This window comes from Ascochyta rabiei, chromosome 4 (assembly GCF_004011695.2).
Source record: "Ascochyta rabiei chromosome 4, complete sequence".
NCBI lineage: Eukaryota > Fungi > Ascomycota > Dothideomycetes > Pleosporales > Didymellaceae > Ascochyta > Ascochyta rabiei.
In genome coordinates, this window is record NC_082408.1 from 951,380 (window position 1) to 969,823 (window position 18,444).

Consider the following 18,444-nt stretch of genomic DNA (forward strand, 5'->3'; position numbering starts at 1 on the left):
ACAGACCGACCGGTGTCTGCTGCTTTTCATATTCTTGGGTATATTATAGCCTCCAAAGTCCACGCTCATACCTTCAGCTTCTTCTTATCCTTCCCGCCATCCCACTCTCGCTTCCCTTTTGCATCGGCCTTGTGTCGCTTTGCTTCTTCTAGCGGATCGATCACAAGTAGTTCCTCCTCGTTCTTCCTCTTCCACTCCAGGTCTTTCCCTAGCCTGTCCTTTGCGAAGCTCAGGGAATGTGACATCCATCCGGCGTCATCATCTGACTCTTCCTCCTCCTCCTTATCCCATGCTTTACATGACTGACATCCTGCAATAAAGTGCAGATCGCAGATTGCCTCGTCCTCCTCATCCACCTTGCGTCCATTGGTAGCGCCGTCTTTCATCTCAACGTCCTCTGACGCCACAGTTAACTTGTCCTTCGGTGCCGCCGCAGGCTCTGTCGCTTCTAGCTTCGACTTGAATTTCGACAAAATATCGAGTGTAGCTTGTTCCTGAGCAGCATTGCCACCAGCGCCGCGCTTCCGCCCACGAGTTGTGGATGTTGGGACCATAGACTCTAGCAACGATTTCTTCTTTGTCTGCTCTGCGTGTTGCGGGCCGGTATTGCGCTTCATTGAGGCTTTGAGCTCGGCAATTTGTGCATTGACGCGGTCCATCTTTGACTTTTTCTCTGACTCTGGTGATAGCTCTCGTGGCGGCGAGCGCGCCTTTTCCCGAGGTGGCGATCTTGGCGCTGTTTTTGCTGGTTTGGGAGATGGTGTTCTTGACGGTGATTTTCGAGAAGGCTTGCGAATGGGTATGGCTTTTGACTCGGGAACTCTCGTCTTGGGTGGGTCGCTTGAAGCCGCAGCCTGTTCCTCCCCAGCACTGACCAGTTTGGTGTTGAACTTGGCCTTCTTCAACACAGGCGCTGTATCCTCTCCTTCCTCTCCACCGAAGCTCAGCACGTTCTTTCCAGCCTTCCTCTTCGGCTTCTTGATCTTCTTAGCTTCAGGCCCCGTCCGCTGCGCTACCCTCTCCCGCTTGACCATGTCTTCGAATGGGTTGAGGATGATCTCAGACCCTGTGACCTTGGTTGGGTACATCGGCCGATCCTCACTACCCTCCGCGATCTCTGCCTCGGCCATCTTCATAAGGTTGTAGATGGTATCTCCCGCAATCCTGCCGAACATGGTGTTCTTGTCTTGCAACTCTGGCGTTGCAGCCAGGGTGAAAAAGAACTGACTGCCATTGTCGTCCTTCTTGCCGGTGTTTGCCATTCCCAGCAAACCTCGCCGTGTGTACTTCAACCGACTATGCATCTCATCTTGAAACGGTTCGCCATCAAAGCTGCTCTCTCCGCCCTGACCGGTACCGGTTGGGTCTCCTCCTTGTATGATGAAGCCCTTCACCAGGCGGTGGAACACGGTATTGTCATAGTAGCCGTCGAGACATAGCTGTAGAAAGTTGCGCGAGGTGATGGGCGTTTGCTTCGCGAAAAGTTCGATCTCAAGATCGCCGCGAGTGGTATGGAGGAGAACTTTCGCGGTCGGATTCGGCTCAAGGTTGTAGGTCGCGCTCATATTGCTTAAACGTTTGCGTATTTGACAGTATTTTGCGGATGCATTGACCGCGAACTTTCGCGTGGTGTTGTACATTCTGCCACTGTTCACCGCTTCAACCAGTCCGCTACACCGTTTCCAGTCCAAGCGCACAAAATGCTAGCGTGACGACGTCACAGGCTGCTGCCACCTTTACCGTGCCAGGAACCGTCGATATCATTCGTACATCAAACTCAGCTGAACATGTGGATGGCCTTGAGATCATCAACTCCTAATTGCTCTCAGAAAACCTTCTCTCTCATCTCATCTTGCGCCGCTGAGCAAAATCCTTTACAACACTCAATCGGCGAAGATGTTGCCATACATCAATGCGCGTACGTTCCAAACATGCCTCGCAACAACGGTACTGACTAACAATATCACGCAGCCTTCGAATATATTGGCAGCTCACTCGGGACGTCAGCAGACGAGCGTAAGCGTACCTCCAGCCTTGCCCTATCGTACGCTAATACTTCACAGTCAAGCTTGTGTTCTCGTTCTACCTCTCGTATCCGTTGGCTGGAGTTCTCAAGCGGATACCAGACAAATCGCCATGGCAGAAGAACGCTTTCATCATAGCGTAAGGTCTATCCTCTCTCAATCTTGTACCGTTTACTGACACCGCAGTGTTGCAATGTTTTACCTAGTGGGCCTGTTTGACCTGTGGGATGGTCTTCGAACCATCGTGATCAGCGCTGCCGGCGCCTATGTGATCGCATCCAGGATAGACTCCCCATTCATGCCATGGATTGGATTCGTCTTCCTGATGGGACACATGTCTATAAATCACATCTACCGCCAATATGTCAACAACGCATCAGCAGTCGACATCTCTGGTGCACAGATGGTCCTCGTCATGAAACTTACAGCTTTCTGCTGGAATGTACAAGACGGGCGTCTTCAAGATTCAGAGCTGTCGGACTTCCAGAAAGAGCACGCTGTTAGGACTATTCCTAACATCCTCGACTACGCTGGCTACGTACTTTTCTTTCCTGGTTTCATGGCTGGTCCTGCATTCGATTACTGCGATTACAGCCAGTACATCACAACTACCATGTTCGCGTTACCTCCAGGCACGGACCCTTCTAAGGCGCCACCCACAAGGAAAAAGCGCAGGATCCCTCGCAGTGGCCGTCCAGCTGCCATCAAAGCGGTTTATGGCACACTTTGGATCGTTGCATTTCTCAAGTTCTCTGGTTGGTATTATCCCTCCTTCTTCCTCAGCGACGAGTATATGAAGTACGGCTTCTTGCGCAGAGTCTGGCAGCTGTACATGCTTGGTCTTACTACTCGTATGAAGTACTACGGCGTTTGGAGTCTTTCTGAGGGCGCTTGTATTCTTTCTGGTATCGGATACAACGGTCTTGATGCGAAGACTGGACGCGCGAAATGGGACCGCCTCACAAACATTCGACCCATTGCCATCGAGACAGCTCAGAACACACGCGCATTCCTAGGCGAATGGAACATCAACACCAATCTGTGGTTGCGGAACTACATGTACCTTCGTGTGACGCCTAAGGGACAGAAGCCCGGCTTCGGCGCTACACTGGCCACGTTCGTCACCAGCGCCTTCTGGCATGGTTTCTACCCAGGCTACTACATGGCCTTTATTCTGGCTGCTCTCCTTCAAGCTGCTGCAAAGAGTAGGTTCTCAATCTTTCGAAGCATCCTGGGCTAATAGTTGTAGATGGCCGACGCATGGTGCGCCCTCTCTTTCTTGCCGCAGACGGTAAAACGGACCTGTCAACTAAGGTCTACTATGACGTTTTTACGTTCCTTCTTACACAACTGGCTTTCTCTTTCACTGTCGCCCCGTTCATCCTGCTTGGATTCTCCGATACGCTGAAGGTTTGGGCACGGGTTTATTTCTACACACTCATCGGCGTCGCCGGCTGCTTTGGCCTGTTCTCTCGTTCTCTGCCCTTCCGCAAGCAGCTTCAACAGCGCCAGTCTGTACGGACAACGCCAACATCTGCCGTTGATCTTGACGTGTCCAACATTGAGCAGATTGCAAAGGAAGAGATCAAAAAGGACAATCTCACAAGGACGAACTCAATGGCCAGCACCAGCACCAGCACCAGCAGGAGGGCGCCTACGTTAGGCATTGCAGACGACCCAGAAGCGGAGCTCGATGCCATCGTGGCCCAAGTCAAGCGAGAGATAACAGACCGCAAGCGGCGAGGAAGCGCACTTCAGGGTTTTGATGTCAAGAAGGCAATCCAGGAGAAGATTAAAGACTTCAAAAGTAGCTAAGAGGTCTGAGGTTGGAAGTGGGACGGAGTAAGCGGCTGACGGCCTTTGGAGAGTCAGCCTTGCACGAGCATATTGAAATGAGAGACTGGGAAAGGCGCAACCCGTCCGAACTGGGGAGAATCGCGCTCATGCATAATACAATCACCAATGTATCAATTCGCTTCCTGCAACGATTCATCGTCTCAGCTCGCAGCATTCTCTCGCTCTTTGGTTCCTCATTCAAGGGGTAAAGGGGTGAACGCGTGATTTGGCATGGCACTGTCTGTTGTTCGAAGTTCACTGGGTACTCGCCCAGCCAGCAGTATGACCATGGAACAAGTCAGTTTCCGCATTGCTCGGCTCGCGAATCATCAATGAACGATTGCGAGCCACACCGGCGAACGGCGATGGAAGCGCTCGACCAGTACTTCGCACGAACCTGATCGCCTCCGAGGACCAAGAAGAAGGATCTCCTCTCTATCTGTGTTCAGGCGTAGGTACCCGACCTCGCTCCTTGGACCTCAACAAACGTAAATATCCAAATCGAACACATCTCACTGAACCGCGGCCAAGTTAGACGCAGAAGGATCAGCATCTCACCCTTTCGATAGCCAGCCCTGAGTCGTGTGGTGTGGTTCGATTGAATCGAGCCAACACATCGCAGCTAAGCGTTTGGCGACATCGCTCGCGCCGCACGCATCGGAGTTTAGTTCTCCAAGCGACAGCAGGATGAGCCATGTTGTTGAGCGAGCGGCATCCTATAACGGCGTTGCCTCGCACTCACCATCCGCACAGTCCACGCAATCTCCTCGAATCATAGGGTCGACTCACTGTCGCCATGTGGTATGGTTTCCGGTCAGGCGTCAAGGGTTCCCAACCGGGAGCAGGGTTGAGCCTCTGGGTGGGGAGTGAGTGTATTTTGACCCCGTCGTTCGTTAGTGCGCGTGAAGGCTGTGTCATGGCAGGTCGAAACCACCCGACGCAACCACTGCCGTGAGCTAGCGAGAGAGTAGCTTCTGTCAACACGTGGTTCCGCATGCGGAGCGTCCTGACGTTGTTGACCCCCAGAGATGGATTTGAACAAGAGGCACGAGTCGCGACAATTAGCAAACAGGGAAGGTGTCCGGGAGCAACAAATCTGGACTTCAGGATGCTCGATTCAAATCGGCCCGGCGTCGATCGATCTGCAGGGATACTTGACGCCGAACTGCATCCTACACAGGATCCGCACCACGACAAGCGATGAGTGGTTCAGACTCGGCAGCGCCTCGTAGTTTCCTCATATCCGGGATGATGGGATTCGGGGCAGACGGCTCCCGCCTGTGCAGCTCGCCCACCTCCGTCCACGCATTGCACTATATAGCTGGAGTCGGTTAGACGGCCGGCGCCGCATCTCGTCCGTTGGCGCCAGAGCATATCCACTGCGCGTGGCCAACCGGATTGTCGTGTCGAATTGAAAAGCGGAAGGGCCGGACACCATCTCCACCCGCTTACAGCGATGAGCCTAGCTGCAGCGCCAAACGCACTATGTTGGGTGTCAAAATGTCGCGGAGGGCACTGCGCGCCTTGAGCTCCTCTGGCCCCAGAATGCGTAGCAACATCGGACGCTCCACGAGTTGGACGTCTTAAGACCCTTATTGCGCATCGCGCGGTCTTGTCGGGAGGATCGTGTTCCTCTTTGCTCTTCCCCGCACTCCATGATCCTTCATCAGACGCTTCTGGTCTCTGTTTGATTTTTTTTTTTGATACATTTGTGCGCCGCATGCTTGTCCCTATACATCTGTGAGCAGGGCTACGCGACGTTCCCGCTGCAACCATGGGCGTCCCTGACAATGGGCCGCTCATCGTGGGTGTGACATGGTGGCTGACGTTCCTCTGCGGAGGGTTCCTAGCATTGCGGATATACGCAAAGTTGAGTCGCAGGCAAGGCCTGTGGTGGGACGATCACATCCTCATCGCTTCATGGGTCAGTAGCAAGCCATGTTAGCTGCGTTGCCTACTGACATGTGTAGTTTCTGCTCCTAATCGAAGCCATACTTACACAGATGGGCCAGCTGCTTGGATTTGGGAGACGAATCAAAGACATCGACCCCGACAACATCATGACCATTATACTGTGGACATCTATCGGGGCCTCGATCTCCTGCTTTGCGTCGACCTTGTCCAAGATTTCCTTCGGCGCAACGCTGCTACGACTCACGTCCGGGCCGCTTCGATGGTTCGTCTGGTTTTGCACCGCCACGCTCTTCCTCTTCATGCTCCCGTCTGCCTTTATCATCTGGGTACAGTGCACGCCCGTTGAGAAGACGTGGGACTCGACAGTCGAAGGGAAGTGCTGGGACCCCACAATCACCGTCAACTACGGCATCTTCAACGCGGCATGGTGCGCAACGGCCGACATTGCGCTCGCGCTCGTCCCGTGGAAACTGGTATGGGGCCTGCAGCTGCGGCTGCGGGAGAAGATTGGCGTCGGCATCGCCATGAGCATGGGGATTCTGTATGTGGACCTCTCGCTCATGCTCAATGCACAGACTAACACCCTCCCAGCGCCGGCGTCTGTGCGATTGCAAAGGGCGTGTACCTGATCCAGCTGCGCCAGGGGGACTTTTCGTACAACGGCAAAGACGTAACCATCTGGACGGCGGTCGAGACGGCCGTGGCCATCATCGGCGCCTCGATCCCCGTGCTGCGCGTCTTCTTCCGCGAAAAGGTCGCGTCCTACAGCAACTCGCGCGGCCGCTCCATGGCGCCGAGCACACACCAGCACATTCCAAGCACGCCAGCGACGACGCGGCGGAGCATTGCGCTCAGCTCCATGGCGCCGAACAGGGACAAGGACGGCGTGTGGACGCGCATCGAGCCGATTGACGAATGGAGCGAGCATGTGCGCAGCGTGGCGAGCGTGCGGAGCGCGGGCGAGAGGAGCGATGAGGAGATCGGCATAGCCATCACCGACGGCGGGCGAGGGGGCAGCCAAGAGGGCAACCAAGAGGGCCTCTGGCAGAAAACGACGACAACGAGGACCATGGCCGATGGAGAGCGGGAAGCTGGCCGCGATGGGAGAGGCACGAGCTGGCTCATCTAGCCGTGACTCGCGGCGAGTCGAGCAGCAAGCCATACGTTCGGTTTCGTCCAGTTTGATTGCAGCGTTCAATTGCTAGATATCCCCATCCCGGCGTTTCGTTTCGGTCTAGCGTCCGTGCAGTCTACTGCAGATACAGAAACAACATTCAGCATCCTTCCGCACCACGCATCTACAAGCGCAGGGACAGAACACGCGTAGGTCAGCGCGTAGATCTGCTCACTGCTGCAGGAAGTGATCTGTCGTTGGATACCCGCGTTGTCCTCGATCCACCGAGAATCCTCGCACGCAAGCGTACGAGTGGCAGAGGTGATTGATGCCCTAGTTGGTCTGTGGTAGCATCTTGGTGGATTCCATCTTGATGGATTCGATGCTAGGCTAGGCTTTTGTGTGAACTTACCATCTTCATATGCGGCGGTGAGATTGAAAGTGGGTAGGTGGAGAGGGGATGTAGCCTACCTTTCCATCATTGCTGGGGTGTGGTGGGCGGTGGGCGGTGGGAGTAGAGGGGAGGAAGAGATTGTGTTGAAGTGTAAGTGTAAGTGTTTGAATGATGCTACAGAGACGAATAGTGGGTCCAGAAAAGCAGCATCGAGGACCGTACCCTGCCCAACACAAAGTCGCAAGAATGGTGACGCCGTGAACGCCTGTCGGAGCCGTGGTCTCTGTGGCTGGGTTTCAGACCTGGACTCTTTCGCTTCGGCTCAACTCTCTTTCCCATCAACCGATCAAGACGTGGCCAGAATTGGAGAAGAACAGATGAAAAATCGCTTCACGTGTCTTAGACTGGCGCGCCCCAGGCGGCTCGTAACCGCCTCGCGAGCTGGATGTCCTTTTGCTGGATGGTGACGCGCTTGGCGTGGATGGCGCACAGGTTGGCGTCGTGGAAGAGGTTGACGAGGAAGGCCTCGGTGGCTTCTTGCAGGGCGAAGAGGGCTTGCGACTGCCACCTGTTCGGGCCATCTTCGCCGGTGACGGATTGAGCGATTTCACGGACCTAGTGTATAGTGTCAGCTTGGTTTTCTTCTTTCTCTGTTTGGTGTTGTTTAGGAAGTGCGCGTATTGTTTAGGAAGTGCGCGTGTTGTTTAGGCAATGCGCCTTGGCAGACTCACCAGGCGCTGAAAGGGCAGCTTCAGCAGCAGCAGGTCCGTTGTCTTCTGGTACTTGCGGATCTCGCGCAGCGCAACGGTGCCGGGCTTGTAGCGCTTGGTGCGCTTGGGCGCGGGGCCTGGTGCGCCCAGTCGCTTCGCGCTCTCGCGCCGGCTGCCGGTCGAGGCGCGTGAGCTGCCGCCGCGCGAGGGACGGGCCTTGTTCTTGCGGCCGACAACGGGCGACTTGGGCGGCATGGCGGGCGTGGTGAGGGGAGGGTTGGTGGGTGGGTGCGGCGGCGGTGGTGGTGGTGGTGGTGGTGGTGCAGAGAGGCCGCGGCGCGTCCAGTGCGCGTCCAGTCGCGTCGGCGGGAGGGGTGGAGTGGCGTGCTATGGTCGAATAATGCTTGCGAGGTGGCGATGGGACGGCGATGGCGATGGCGACAGCAGGTCAGCGGTGGGAAACGGGCGTGCAGGCGCGCGGGTGGCCGTGCGGCATGCTGTGGCGCGGGATTGTGGTGTTGCGCTGCAATCGGGAATCGGGAGTCGGGAATCGGGGGGGCTGGAGGCTTCGTGCCGGCGCAGAGGGCGCAGAGGAGCTTGGACACAACATGAGCACGATCTGATTACGTAGCCTCACCCAGCTCGCCCAGCATCCGGCATGCCCGAGGCACCTTCACGGCGTCTTCACTCTCCGCCGCCCACCGCCCACCGTCCACCGCCCACCGCCCTCTGCCCTCTGCCCTCTGCCTTCTGGAGTGTACAAGCGCAGTGTCTGGCCTGCTTTTCACGCCCTGACCTGTACAGCACCTGCGTCAGCAGCACCAGCAGCACCAGCACCACCACCACCACCACCACCACTACCACCACCACTACCACCACCACTACCACCACCACTACCACCACCACTACCACCACCACTACCACCACCACTACCACCACCACTACCACCACCACTACCACCACCACTACCACCACCACTACCACCACCACTACCACCACCACTACCACCACCACCACTACTACCACCACCACCTCCCCCTCCATCATGGCAGCGCTGCAGGGCGCGGACGGCTTCATGGGCGGTTTCCCGCTCGAGCAGTGGTTCTACGAGATGCCCGTGTGCACGCGCTGGTGGATGACGGCCGCCCTGAGCGCCTCGGTTCTGGTCCAGTGCCACATCATCTCGCCCTTTCAGCTCTTCTACAGCGTGCGTGCCGTCTTCTTCCGGAGTCAGGTATGTTTTTTGATATTCCTCTTGCACTACCTTTACTACACCTCTACACACCACGCCAATACTCACCACCCGTAGTACTGGCGCCTCTTCACCACCTTCTTCTACTTCGGCCCCCTCTCCCTCGACCTGCTCTACCACATCTTCTTCCTCCAACGCTACTCGCGCCTGCTGGAAGAGAGCTCCGGCCGCTCCCCCGCCCACTTCTCCTGGCTGCTCGCCTTTGCCTCGACCCTGCTGCTGTGCATCGCCCCCATGTTCAGCATGGCCTTCCTCGGCAGCGCCCTCAGCAGCACCCTCATCTACATCTGGAGCCGCAAGAACCCCGACACCATGCTCAGCTTCCTGGGCCTGCTCGTCTTCAAGGCCCCCTACCTGCCCTGGGTCCTGCTGGGCTTCAGCGTCGTCATGCACGGCACCGTGCCCAAGGACGAGATGTGTGGTATTGTCGTTGGCCACAGTACGTCCTGACGTCCCTGCACGGAATCTCGAGCTAACGCCCCCAGTCTGGTACTACTTCACCGACATCTTCCCGTCCCTCTACAACGGCCGCAGTCCCCTCAACCCGCCCGCCTGGTGGATCCGCCTGTTCGACGGCGCCCCACCACCCACCGAGTAGGCGCACGTGGGCGGCGTAGACGGCGTGGATGGCGACGATAGCATGTCGTTCCCGCCCTGTACGTCCTGCATGCATGCATTTTGGCGTTTGGCGACTACCCGCGGCCTCGAGATACCCTAGTTCCGCAAATGATAGACAGTACCCGCTAGCCCGTCTAGTCCCTCACTACTCCCACCAGCCCACTACACTTCTCATCAACCATCTCCCCAATCTCTGCTTGGCACCCAATCACTTTGCACACGTTCCTGCCGCGCATTGGCCAGATCTGTCATCTGCGCCAAGCTCCTGCCTGATCCGGTTAGCATCCCCGCGGACCCGCCTAGCAAGCCTCGTGCATCCACTGATAGGTACCCCGGATCTTGGAAGCTATCCTGTGGCCACGGACGGACATGGCCGATGTCGTTGATAGTGCGTGCACGCCTGTACTAGTATATAGTGCCATCTATCTGCTGTTGTCCAGCTCATCACTAGCATCGACAAGTCACAATGGTCCACCTCAAGTCTACACTCCTAGCTAGCATGGCTGCGGCGCCCTCTGCGTACGCATGGGGCTCTCTGGGTAACAATACCTCTCCAACCTGCAAGACGTGTATTCATGCCAACAGGTCACACCACCGTGGCCTACATCGCCCAGAACCTCGTCTCGCCGGACACCAAACAGTTCGCCCAGCGCATTCTGAGCGACACCTCGGCTTCGTACCTCGCCAACGTGGCTACCTGGGTGCGTACGCTCCGAGAGACAGCCTGCAACCACTGACACGGTCAGGCCGACAGCTACCGCTACACTGCCGAGGGCACCTTCAGCGCGCCCCTCCACTTCATCGACGCCCTGGACTCGCCCCCCAAGCAGTGCAACGTCAACTACGACCGTGACTGCCCGGAAGAAGGCTGCATCGTGTCCGCCATCGCCAACTACTCGACCCGCGCCGTCACCGAGGACGTCGGCCTCGCTGAGCAGCAAAAGGCGCTCAAATGGGTCATCCACTTTGTCGGCGACATCCACCAGCCGCTGCACGTCGAGAACCTCGAAGTCGGCGGCAACCTCGTCAACGTGACCTTCAACGGCGCGCGCACCAACCTGCACGCCGCATGGGACACGGCCATCCCACAGAAGCTGGCCGGCAACTACTCGCTCGCCAACGCCCAAAAGTGGGCCAACACGCTCACCAAAGAGATCAAAACCGGATCCTACAGCAAGGAGAGCAAGACGTGGTCCAAGGGCCTCGAAGCCAAGGAGCCCGTCGACAGCGCCATGGTCTGGGCCTCGGACGCCAACAGCTTCGTCTGCACCACCGTCGTCCCCAACGGCCCCGACGCCGTCCGCAACCAGGAACTCAGCGGCGCCTACTACGAGTCCGTCATCCCCGTCGTGCAGAAGCAGATCGCCAAGGCCGGCTTCCGCCTCGCGGCCTGGCTGGACGCCATCGTCGAGAATGCAGGCGAGGGCGTGGCCAAGGGTGACGACGGCAAGTACGGGCTCAGCAAGAGGGAGTTTGCGTTTGAGGCGTGGCAGCTGGATGCCAAGGCCAAGCGCGCGGCGTTTGGCCCTGATTGCGGGTGTGGCGAGGAGCATGCTCACTAGGGCGTTTGTGATGAATTGTGCATGGTAGGGACGAAGTCGGGGTAGAAAGGTAGTTGGACCAACCAGTGAGCGTATCATGAGTGTATAGACGACCCACAATTGTACATACCGCACGCAGACTTGTGGAATTTGCGTATGCCATCTCTTTCCACTTCTCCTGTGTCTCTCTTTGCTGCATCACCTTGTCTGCCGCCCTACTCAACCTTTTCTCAAACGCACACGACCTGACACTCTCCCTCCTTGCGGCTTGCACGGAGACAAAGGGACTCAACAGAAGCGCAAAGATGGCTCCAGAAGCAACCTGACTTGATCAAGCCGAGGACTAAACAGCCTCAGGGCAGCGGAAAAGAGCCTACAGGTTTCCTCCAGCTTGCAAGAGAGCAAGGACTTGCGCTTCGATGTGTGTTCGTGGCTCGAATCAGCGCGGCGGTGCGTGGTAAGATCCGGTATATCAATCCACTTGACAAGTCCCTGGCCGAGATCATCGTGCTGTTTGACGGGGGCGGTGTGAAGATGTTGATGGAGACTGGGAACCGCAGCGCACGGGAAGATGCGTCGTGTTTGTTGTCCGACGTAAGCGGGAACGTTGTGGTACGGGTGTCGTACGGGACAGTTGAAAGTGGGGCACGCTCCGAACTTGTTTGGCTTACTTGGCCGGTTACTGACTGGTGAGGACGCCACTTCTTTTGCTTGACAAGCTTGTGTCCACCCCTCACCTTGGCGGTTCTTATCCGAGGACTACCGTACGCTTGTTTCGCCAACTCCAGGCATTGCATTCGTTAGAACTTAGGCTCTCAACCACTCTGCGTATGTTCAATGCCAGCCTTGGTCTAATAACTATCAATTGCGACAATGGCTCGATCCTTGGTAACGAAAGCCTTGGGCAGAGAAGCATGGTTACTGTAAGAGACTGCTTGGCCTTCTTGGCCATGCATGTTCATACAATTCGACGTCATTAACGTTCGGAACATGGTTTTCGTTGCGGCCGCACAGCACGCTATGTCCAAGGAGGAAGCTCACTATCAAAGCAACCAGTCACTCTGAAGAGATGCAAGTGATGGTCATGCAGCATTCGCCCGCACTCCACCGAGTCACGCAATCCATGAGGAGGTATAAAGTACCGTACCTCAACTGAGTTACTTTCCTCCAACGTTCGCTGTCTAGCCTCCGTCGAGATGTTGTTCAATCGTCTGTCGTTGTTTGCAGCTTATGGCGCGCTCAGTGAGCTGGCGTGTGCTCAGTTTCCTCCTGCGCTCGAGGGCGTTACTGTGCTGGACTCGCATATCGAGGATGGCATCCGCATCTCGTACAAAGAGGTATCTTCATGCTTACAATGATCCGAAAGAACGGCTGCTGATCAGAGCTTGAGAATGATCTTTGCGAAACCACCGACGGAGTTCGAAGCTACTCAGGTTATGTACACCTACCAGCGGGTGCTCTGGCCGATCTGGGTGTGCAAAACCAGACGTACGATATCAACACCTTCTTCTGGTTCTTTGAGTCTCGAAAAGATCCTGCAAATGCACCCTTATCTATTTGGATGGTATGCAGTCTTCTCGGGTGTTGATGGTAAGACCTGACGTGGATCTAGAATGGCGGGCCGGGATCCAGCTCGATGCTTGGGTTGCTGCGCGAAAACGGGCCCTGCTATGTCAACTCCGATTCCAACTCAACATACCTAAGTGACTGGTCCTGGAACAACGAGGGTACTTCATTCAGGCGTGGGGTTATTGGAATGCGACTAACATGCAGACAGTCAACATGCTCTACCTCGATCAACCAGTGCAAGTTGGCATGAGTTACGATAGCTTAACCAACATCACCAACAACATCGACACCGGGGATGTAGACGTTGCTGACTTCTCGAACGGAGTACCAGCCCAGAACGCTTCTTTCTACGTCGGCACCTACGCCAGTCAAGATGCTAACTTGACGACTCGCGGCACAGAGAACTCTGCACGGGCTTTCTGGCACTTCGCTCAGGTCTGGTTCCAGGAGTTTCCCCAACACAAGCCCAACGACGACAGGATCTCAATTGCAACCGAGTCTTATGGAGGCCGTTACGGGCCGGCATTTGCAGCTTACTTTCAGGAACAGAACGAGAGGATCCTCAACGGCACATGGGATGAGCAAGGCCAAACTCACTTGCTCCATCTCGACACTCTTTTGATCATCAACGGTTGCATCGATCGCTACGTCCAATGGGCGGGTTACCCACAGATGGCGTACAACAACACGTACGGCATTAAAGCCTACAACGAGTCTCGTTACGAAGGAGTGATCGATGCTCTATATCGTACGGACGGTTGCCTGCACCAGATCGAGAACTGCCGCAACCTGAGTCTCGCATACGATCCCACCAACCAGGGCTTCAACGAGAGCGTGAACACGGTGTGTCAGAAAGCTGAAACTTTTTGCACAGCGGAGATCCGTGATCCATACTTCGACAGCGATGTAAACTACTACGATATTTCCGCACCTGGTGCAGCCTCTTTCCCAGCACCTTGGTATGCAGGATGGCTCAATCAGCCCCACGTACAGCAAGACCTTGGCATCCCAATTAACTGGACACAATCTAACGCAGCTGTATCGCGAGCCTTCCGCAGCATCGGCGACTACCCACGTCCAGGCTGGAAAGAAGATCTCGCGTATCTCCTTGAGGAGGGTGTGAAGGTTGCATTGCTACACGGCGACCGGGATTACGCCTGCAACTGGTATGGCGGCGAAGCACTTTCCCTCGCAATTCCATACGAGAATGCCACGAATTTTGCAGCCGCAGGCTACGCCCCCGTTGTGGTCAACGACACCTACATCGGCGGCCAAGTACGCCAGCACGGCAACCTCTCCTTCACCCGCGTCTACCAGGCCGGCCACGAAGTACCAGCGTACCAACCCGAGACTGCGTTCCGCATCTTCCAGCGCGCGCTGTTCAACTTGGACATCGCTACGGGTCATATCTCGACTACTGAGAACCCGGACTACTCGTCCGAGGGTGTGGCGAACGTGTACAACATCACCAACGAGCCCATCACGCTGCCTGGATCACAGTGCTACGTTCTCGATCGCGAGCAGTGTACCGAGGAGCAGTGGGAAACGGTCATGGATGGGTCTGCGCTGATCAAGAATTGGATCGTCGTGGACGCTAACACAAGCTACCTGTTCCCTGAGCTGGTGGGCAATGGGACGACGAGCCCCACGCCCAGTGCTAGCGGTGCGCTGCCTGAATCTACTGGTGCTGCGGGCAAGAACATGGTGGGCGGTGCTATGCTGTCAGTAGTGGTGATCGCTCTGTTCACTGTGTTGTAAGTGACAGTGAGGCTAGACTCATGAAGAAGTAGGTGGCTATGAGACCATATCTCTAAAAGCAAGGTTTACTCATGTTATTATTACATCCCGATAACGCCGTCTATTCTAATCAAACAACTTCTCCCCCCATTGCGCATCCGACATCCTCACTCACGCGGACTGCTTTTGCTTACAAGTCAACCCCCCAGCGGGCTCACACCCTGCGCTTTTTCAAGTCTCGACTCATAGAGAAGAAGCTCACGACTTCTTTCCTCATGCGCATGCGATATCCCCACTCACGCGGACTGCTTTTGCCTACAAGTCACCCGCCAGCGGGCTCACACCCTGCGCTGTGTGAAATCTCGACTCATAGAGAAGAAGCTCACGACTTCTTTCCCCACGCGGATGCGATATCTCCACTCCTGCAGACTGCTACTGCCTACCATGAGGATGCGACATCTCCACTCCTGCAGACTGCTACTGCCTAGAGTTCATCCTCCAGCGGGCTGATACCCTGCGCCGTGTGAAGCTTGGACTCGTAGAAGAACCTCCTCCTCTCCACTTTAGCACGATTAGACATGAACTCAGCAAAGCCCGCTGCATGAGTGCGAGGCTGCTTGAGGATCGTCTCGACGCCGGCAGGGGGAGCGATGTCCTCGCGGGGGCTCCATCCAAAGTTCACCTGGTACTCGTCGCTGAGCAGGTAGTTGAGCAGCAGCTTAGCGCCCTCCGGGTGCGGTGCGTCCTTCAGGATCGCGCCGTTCTGCGCCCACGAGACGAATGTGCCTTCGGTGGACAGCTCGTCGCTGTAGCCAGCTGGGGCGGGGGCGAATGAGTGCACCGATGTGAAGGTCGCTAAGCGGTCGCTGTTGGCGTCTTTGATGATCGTTGGGGCGGTCGCTGTTCCGCGGACCCAGCGGGGGTTGTTGGCGAGAAGCGCGTCGAACCACTTCATGCCGTATTCGGGATCTTCCAGGCTACGGCTGTGTTAGCTACCTAGGCAAGAGGCGGTTAGATCCGTGGTAGGACTTACAGGAGGTCGAACTGCCACAGAATGGCATCATCGTCGTTGGGGTAGACGAGTACCAATTTGTCCTTGTACTCGGGCTTTGTGAAGTCCTTGAAGGATTTGGGCAATGAAGCCGTCTTGTCGGTGCTGCCTTGAATAGACAAAGCAAATATGTACACTCCCGTGTACGCTGCATCTTTATCCTTGAAGACAGAAGAGATGTTGTCAAAGTGTAGGGGTGCGTAGTTCAAGAGAGCACCTTCGTCCTTCCATCGCGGGAAGTTGTGCGACGTTTGCAGGATGACGCTGTCAACGTAGACGCTCTTTTCTGCGAGCTGCGTATTGATGTTGGTATCATGGTACTTGGAGAGATCGACAGTGATGTTGAGCGTCATGTCGGGGAAGCGCGCCTCAAAGGCCTGCTTCAGATAGTCCTGTTGGTTTTTCTCGTCGCCACCGTGCCAAACAGTGACAACGCCGCCTTCGGCCAAAGCTGCTTGGTGGATTTCATCAAGAGTAAGAGTCTCTTGTTCATAAGCGGCTTTCGATGCCTTTTTGCGAGGGTGTGCTAGGGAAGTTCCGGCAAAGAGTGCCAGGCTGAAGAGTGTGGCGCGCATGGTGTCTTGGTGAATCGGTTGGTGGTTGTAAGGAATGAAAAGTTGAAGAACTGATGATGAGCTTCAGTATGGCAATTGCAGCATCCCTTATATACTCGGGATACTAGAGAGCCACACAGACAGTGTAGCCTCTCATTATCGGTTCGGCCCGTTAGGCTTTACTGATCACAGGACATGGTCGAGACGGCTTGCGTAATCCCGCAATTCTTGTAATACGAACCTCGTCAGTCAGGACCTAGCTAACGGACCGAGCAAAGCTAGTGAATGATGGCGCAGTACATTCGCAGTCTGGGCTAAGGATCGCTGTATGGAGTTCTCCATTACAGGGCCACCGCTCACGATCAACCTACATCTCCCACATATGGAGAAGCATTGCATGAGCTTGTATCGAACGATTCCTTATGCTTGGGTGTGCCCTTGTGGGGAAGTGCATGTATCCGACACATACGGATGTTTTCCAGCCTTGTCGAGGCGCACGCGGCTGATTGCCAGGGTTGTTGACGTGCTCCTGTATCTCTATTTCTGTCTTAGTGTCAGCGGGTATGTCGCGTATGTCGCCAAGCCTACACTAGTCCAGATTAAGAAGGCATCGGATAATGGTGAAGCGATGACCAAGGCGCTTCTATTTAATCATATTATACCAAGCGATACCTCTAACATCTACTATGGTCTCCAGCGAAAGTAGAGTCCCATGGCCAGTGCAATGTGGAGGAAAAGCAAAGGCTTGGCAAGTCCGGCTTCCGAGGTTCTCTTGACTTTACACCAATTAGCAGACATCTTCTCTCTTTATTATCTGCAACAGCGTCTGTGCGCGCTCGTTATCTTATATATAAACAGCTTAAAGTGATCTCCCCAACAAAGCCCCTGTAAGCCCTGAAATAAGTGCCAGATAGCTGATAAAACTCGCCGCTACCTGCCTATCTGCTTGAGACAAATTAATCAGCCCTGTAGCGGGCGCACCAGACGTGTAAAGTTGTCGTTTTCTGGCCGTGCACCCTCTAGCGTCAACTCTCAGCTATACTGACGTCCTACACCGCCCGTAGCGGCCCTATATTGTTCCGGTAATCTGCTCCTGTAAACTCCTGTAAAAAGCTTTACAGGTCCTGTACAGGCTCGCTACAGGTTCGTATGGCCCGTCCACGGCGTGTTCTAGCCCCCCCCCCCCCTCCAGTCTTTTCCCTAGCCGTTAGCCAGCCATCATCCCAAGTATTTTGCAGCAGCTGTAGGACCTATCTCCCATCTGCTAACTTCCGCCGCAACCGGATAGGGGGCGTCTACCAGCCATGTAGCAACTGCAGTGCCGTAACTACTACCTCCCCCTCTCTCTGATTACGCTTACAGTCAGTAGACGTCCCGTGCAGGCCGCCGGCGACGCCGTCTCTCTACACCTCCACGTCCATCAAGCCCCCAGAGGGACCGCCTAACTGCCTCCCAGCCAGCGCCCAGTGCTAGCGCCCCTGAACAGGCCTCACGCCGTGAGGGCAGTGCCAGTAATACTCCTAATAACCCGGCTGCTGCTGCTCCAGCTGCTGCCCCTAGCTCCCAGTATAGTGATAACCCGTTTGACGACCTGCCCGAGACAGTCCTTGTAGGGCTCCAACAGGACACCACCCCGCTCCTGCGACGTCGTCCTGATGGTGTATACTACGATATTGGCAGCATGCAGGTGCCCTGTTCAGCCTGCAGCGCCTTACACTGGATAGATGAGCGGAAGAGCACTACCTCTGTAACAGACCCGCGATTTACTCTCTGCTGCCTGGACGGCGAGGTCGACCTGCCAGCCCTCACACCGCTGCCGTCGTACCTGTATCAGCTACTCAACACGAATACTCTAGCAGCGCGGCACTTCCGTAAGGAGCTACGGGCCTACAACGCTGCCTTTGCGTTTACCTCGGTAGACTGTACACCTACCAGCCGTGGGGCGCAGGGCCCTGGCGTGCAGGTGTTTCAGATCCACGGGGCCCTATACCACCGCAGCGGCCCTGTAGAGGTTCTCAAGGGAAGCCTGCCGCAGTACGCTCAGCTATACTTTTACGACCCACAGTACGCTGCCAACGCCCGCCACCAGCGGAACAGCCACTTACAGCTCCAGATTCTCTAAGATCTAAC

At 55.9% G+C, this 18,444-nt stretch overlaps 9 protein-coding genes across 10 annotated transcripts, besides 13 other annotated features; 6 read left to right on the forward strand and 3 right to left on the reverse strand.

Annotated features, from left to right (window-relative positions):
* Positions 1-65: 65 nt before the first annotated feature.
* On the reverse strand, positions 66-1,565 carry EKO05_0002738 (Peptidylprolyl isomerase; the record flags this gene model as incomplete). Its single annotated transcript, XM_038945126.1, has 1 exon — positions 66-1,565. One exon carries the CDS (start codon positions 1,563-1,565, stop codon positions 66-68), a length of 1,500 nt encoding a protein of 499 aa, XP_038801326.1.
* Positions 1,566-1,896: 331 nt separating this feature from the next.
* EKO05_0002739 (uncharacterized protein) lies at positions 1,897-3,839 on the forward strand (the record flags this gene model as incomplete). The annotated part of the gene is made up of 5 exons (XM_038938087.1): positions 1,897-1,918; positions 1,972-2,016; positions 2,064-2,163; positions 2,211-3,229; positions 3,274-3,839. The coding sequence occupies 5 exons, from the start codon at positions 1,897-1,899 to the stop codon at positions 3,837-3,839; spliced, it is 1,752 nt and encodes a 583-aa protein (XP_038801327.1).
* A 1,795-nt stretch (positions 3,840-5,634) lies between these two features.
* Positions 5,635-6,903, forward strand: EKO05_0002740 (uncharacterized protein; the record flags this gene model as incomplete). The annotated part of the gene is made up of 3 exons (XM_038938070.1): positions 5,635-5,784; positions 5,831-6,315; positions 6,366-6,903. 3 exons carry the CDS (start codon positions 5,635-5,637, stop codon positions 6,901-6,903), a joined length of 1,173 nt encoding a protein of 390 aa, XP_038801328.1.
* A 778-nt stretch (positions 6,904-7,681) lies between these two features.
* EKO05_0002741 (centromeric DNA-binding histone H3-like protein cse4) lies at positions 7,682-8,247 on the reverse strand (the record flags this gene model as incomplete). The annotated part of the gene is made up of 2 exons (XM_038938037.1): positions 7,682-7,897; positions 8,014-8,247. The coding sequence occupies 2 exons, from the start codon at positions 8,245-8,247 to the stop codon at positions 7,682-7,684; spliced, it is 450 nt and encodes a 149-aa protein (XP_038801329.1).
* Positions 8,248-8,283: a tandem repeat.
* Positions 8,284-8,290: 7 nt separating this feature from the next.
* Positions 8,291-8,315: a tandem repeat.
* Positions 8,316-8,324: 9 nt separating this feature from the next.
* Positions 8,325-8,357: a tandem repeat.
* Positions 8,358-8,650: 293 nt separating this feature from the next.
* EKO05_0002742 (uncharacterized protein) lies at positions 8,651-9,842 on the forward strand (the record flags this gene model as incomplete). The annotated part of the gene is made up of 3 exons (XM_038937936.1): positions 8,651-9,226; positions 9,302-9,683; positions 9,730-9,842. 3 exons carry the CDS (start codon positions 8,651-8,653, stop codon positions 9,840-9,842), a joined length of 1,071 nt encoding a protein of 356 aa, XP_038801330.1.
* Positions 8,674-8,686: a tandem repeat.
* Positions 8,687-8,720: a tandem repeat.
* Positions 8,721-8,745: a tandem repeat.
* Positions 8,806-9,038: a tandem repeat.
* Positions 9,843-10,328: 486 nt separating the features above from the next.
* EKO05_0002743 (uncharacterized protein) lies at positions 10,329-11,424 on the forward strand (the record flags this gene model as incomplete). The annotated part of the gene is made up of 3 exons (XM_038937712.1): positions 10,329-10,401; positions 10,448-10,563; positions 10,609-11,424. 3 exons carry the CDS (start codon positions 10,329-10,331, stop codon positions 11,422-11,424), a joined length of 1,005 nt encoding a protein of 334 aa, XP_038801331.1.
* A 1,175-nt stretch (positions 11,425-12,599) lies between these two features.
* On the forward strand, positions 12,600-14,730 carry EKO05_0002744 (uncharacterized protein; the record flags this gene model as incomplete). Its single annotated transcript, XM_038938060.1, has 4 exons — positions 12,600-12,740; positions 12,794-12,967; positions 13,016-13,130; positions 13,181-14,730. The coding sequence occupies 4 exons, from the start codon at positions 12,600-12,602 to the stop codon at positions 14,728-14,730; spliced, it is 1,980 nt and encodes a 659-aa protein (XP_038801332.1).
* Positions 14,731-15,193: 463 nt separating this feature from the next.
* On the reverse strand, positions 15,194-16,335 carry EKO05_0002745 (uncharacterized protein; the record flags this gene model as incomplete). Its single annotated transcript, XM_038937808.1, has 2 exons — positions 15,194-15,686; positions 15,743-16,335. The coding sequence occupies 2 exons, from the start codon at positions 16,333-16,335 to the stop codon at positions 15,194-15,196; spliced, it is 1,086 nt and encodes a 361-aa protein (XP_038801333.1).
* Positions 16,336-16,998: 663 nt separating this feature from the next.
* Positions 16,999-17,157: a dispersed repeat.
* Positions 17,157-18,444: part of a mobile genetic element that runs on past the window's edge.
* Positions 17,846-17,868: a tandem repeat.
* Positions 17,961-18,373: a mobile genetic element.
* Positions 17,964-18,379: a mobile genetic element.
* Positions 17,979-18,433: a mobile genetic element.
* Positions 17,996-18,443, forward strand: EKO05_0002746 (uncharacterized protein; the record flags this gene model as incomplete). 2 transcript variants are annotated; one of them, XM_059635987.1, is made up of 2 exons in its annotated part: positions 17,996-18,378; positions 18,428-18,443. In XM_059635987.1, the coding sequence occupies 2 exons, from the start codon at positions 17,996-17,998 to the stop codon at positions 18,441-18,443; spliced, it is 399 nt and encodes a 132-aa protein (XP_059491970.1). The 2 variants fall into 2 exon arrangements, with proteins under 2 accessions (XP_059491970.1, XP_059491969.1); XM_059635986.1 differs by having other exon boundaries at positions 17,996-18,443.